Below are 3,747 nucleotides of genomic sequence, written 5' to 3' on the forward strand. Positions count from 1 at the left end.
CACCTCACTCCCTCTCACGCACACACTCACTCCCTCTCACGCACACACCCACTCCCTCTCACGCACACACTCACTCCCTCTCACGCACACACTCACTCCCCTCTCACGCACACACTCACTCCCTCTCACGCACACACTCACTCCCTCTCACGCACACACTCACTCCCTCTCACGCACACACTCACTCCCTCTCACGCACACACTCACTCCCTCTCACGCACACACTCACTCCCTCTCACGCACACACTCACTCCCTCTCACGCACACACTCACTCCCTCTCACGCACACACTCACTCCCTCTCACGCACACACTCACTCCCTCTCACGCACACACTCACTCCCTCTCACGCACACACTCACTCCCTCTCACGCACACACTCACTCCCTCTCACGCACACACTCACTCCCTCTCACGCACACACTCACTCCCTCTCACGCACACACTCACTCCCTCTCACGCACACACTCACTCCCTCTCACGCACACACTCACTCCCTCTCACGCACACACCCTCACTCCCTCTCACGCACACACTCACTCCCTCTCACGCACACACTCACTCCCTCTCACGCACACACTCACTCCCTCTCACGCACACACTCACTCCCTCTCACGCACACACTCACTCCCTCTCACGCACACACTCACTCCCTCTCACGCACACACTCACTCCCTCTCACGCACACACTCACTCCCTCTCACGCACACACTCACTCCCTCTCACGCACACACTCACTCTCTCTCACGCACACACTCACTCTCCTCACGCACACACTCACTCTCTCTCACGCACACACTCACTCCCTCTCACGCACACACTCACTCCTCTCACGCACACACTCACTCCCTCTCACGCACACACTCACTCCCTCTCACGCACACACTCACTCCCTCTCACGCACACACTCACTCCCTCTCACGCACACACTCACTCCCTCTCACGCACACACTCACTCCCTCTCACGCACACACTCACTCCCTCTCACGCACACACTCACTCCCTCTCACGCACACACTCACTCCCTCTCACGCACACACTCACTCCCTCTCACGCACACACTCACTCTCTCTCACGCACACACTCACTCTCTCTCACGCACACACTCACTCTCTCTCACGCACACACTCACTCTCTCTCACGCACACACTCACTCCCTCTCACGCACACACTCACTCTCTCTCACGCACACACTCACTCTCTCTCACGCACACACCTCACTCTCTCTCACCACACACTCACTCTCCCTCTCACGCACACACTCACTCTCTCTCACGCACACACTCACTCTCTCTCACGCACACACTCACTCCTCTCACGCACACACTCACTCTCTCTCACGCACACACTCACTCTCTCTCACGCACACACTCACTCTCTCTCACGCACACACTCACTCTCTCTCACGCACACACTCACTCTCTCTCACGCACACACTCACTCTCTCTCACGCACACACTCACTCTCTCTCACGCACACACTCACTCTCTCTCACGCACACACTCACTCTCTCTCACGCACACACTCACTCTCTCTCACGCACACACTCACTCTCTCTCACGCACACACTCACTCTCTCTCACGCACACACTCACTCTCTCTCACGCACACACTCACTCTCTCTCACGCACACACTCACTCTCTCTCACGCACACACTCACTCTCTCTCACGCACACACTCACTCTCTCTCACGCACACACTCACTCTCTCTCACGCACACACTCACTCTCTCTCACGCACACACTCACTCTCTCTCACGCACACACTCACTCTCTCTCACGCACACACTCACTCTCTCTCACGCACACACTCACTCTCTCTCACGCACACACTCACTCTCTCTCACGCACACACTCACTCTCTCTCACGCACACACTCACTCTCTCTCACGCACACACTCACTCTCTCTCACGCACACACTCACTCTCTCTCACGCACACACTCACTCTCTCTCACGCACACACTCACTCTCTCTCACGCACACACTCACTCTCTCTCACGCACACACTCACTCTCTCTCACGCACACACTCACTCTCTCTCACGCACACACTCACTCTCTCTCACGCACACACTCACTCTCTCTCACGCACACACTCACTCTCTCTCACGCACACACTCACTCTCTCTCACGCACACACTCACTCTCTCTCACGCACACACTCACTCTCTCTCACGCACACACTCACTCTCTCTCACGCACACACTCACTCTCTCTCACGCACACACTCACTCTCTCTCACGCACACACTCACTCTCTCTCACGCACACACTCACTCTCTCTCACGCACACACTCACTCTCTCTCACGCACACACTCACTCTCTCTCACGCACACACTCACTCTCTCTCACGCACACACTCACTCTCTCTCACGCACACACTCACTCTCTCTCACGCACACACTCACTCTCTCTCACGCACACACTCACTCTCTCTCACGCACACACTCACTCTCTCTCACGCACACACTCACTCTCTCTCACGCACACACTCACTCTCTCTCACGCACACACTCACTCTCTCTCACGCACACACTCACTCTCTCTCACGCACACACTCACTCTCTCTCACGCACACACTCACTCTCTCTCACGCACACACTCACTCTCTCTCACGCACACACTCACTCTCTCTCACGCACACACTCACTCTCTCTCACGCACACACTCACTCTCTCTCACGCACACACTCACTCTCTCTCACGCACACACTCACTCTCTCTCACGCACACACTCACTCTCTCTCACGCACACACTCACTCTCTCTCACACACACTCACTCTCTCTCACACACACTCACTCTCTCACACACACACTCACTCTCTCACACACACACTCACTCTCTCACACACACACTCACTCTCTCTCACACACACTCACTCTCTCTCACACACACTCACTCTCTCTCACACACACACTCACTCTCTCTCACACACACACTCACTCTCTCTCACACACACCCTCACTCTCTCTCACACACACCCTCACTCTCTCTCACACACACCCTCACTCTCTCTCACACACACTCACTCTCTCTCACACACACCCTCACTCTCACACACACCCTCACTCTCTCTCACACACACACTCACTCTCTCTCACACACACACTCACTCTCTCTCACACACACACTCACTCTCTCTCACACACACTCACTCTCTCTCACACACACACACACACTCTCTCTCACACCAGGTGAGTCAGACAGAACCCTCCCTCCCTCCCGCTCCCTCACCTTCCTCAGAGCTGTGGCGATCCAGCAGCAGAAACAAGATCAGGGTAAAACTGGCCCAACCACAATCCATGTGTTAATCTCAGCCCTGTTCAACCAGGGAGCAGAGGGAGAGACATGGAGAGGATCCGGAGTCAGAGTGAAACAGCAGCAACCCCCAGCCCTCTGTGACCGACCGCACAGATCTGTGGGAATCTCAGGGAGTTCCACCCTCACATACCTGGCCAACAGGCAATTAAAGGCACACACTTCCTTAAAGGTGCAGGGCGCATTCCTCCCGCAATGGGAGAGACCTGGAGACATTTCACTGAATCCGTCCTGCACGATTCTCAATGAACAGTCCCGAGTTCCAAATTTAACACCCGGCAAATCTCTGCCAGTAACTTGTCAGAGGGTCAGTGCTGAGGGAGTGCCGCACTGTCAGAGGGTCAGTACTGAGGGAGTGCCGCACTGTCAGAGGGTCAGTGCTGAGGGAGTGCCGCACTGTCAGAGGGTCAGTACTGAGGGAGTGCCGC

General features: G+C 55.7%; 1 protein-coding gene across 1 annotated transcript in view; it reads right to left on the minus strand.

Moving 5' to 3' along the window:
* The window catches only part of LOC144490122 (ephrin type-A receptor 2-like), a gene marked incomplete at its 3' end in the record, with an annotated part of 17,860 nt that extends 14,501 nt beyond the window's left edge, over positions 1-3,359 (minus strand). The window contains exon 1 of the mRNA XM_078207931.1: positions 3,236-3,359. Within this exon, the coding sequence (XP_078064057.1) occupies positions 3,236-3,305 (70 nt within the window). The remainder of the gene's footprint in view (positions 1-3,235) is intronic.
* Between the last annotated feature and the right edge of the window lie 388 nt (positions 3,360-3,747).

Source organism: Mustelus asterias, unplaced genomic scaffold (assembly GCF_964213995.1).
Source record: "Mustelus asterias unplaced genomic scaffold, sMusAst1.hap1.1 HAP1_SCAFFOLD_2896, whole genome shotgun sequence".
NCBI classification, from domain to species: domain Eukaryota; kingdom Metazoa; phylum Chordata; class Chondrichthyes; order Carcharhiniformes; family Triakidae; genus Mustelus; species Mustelus asterias.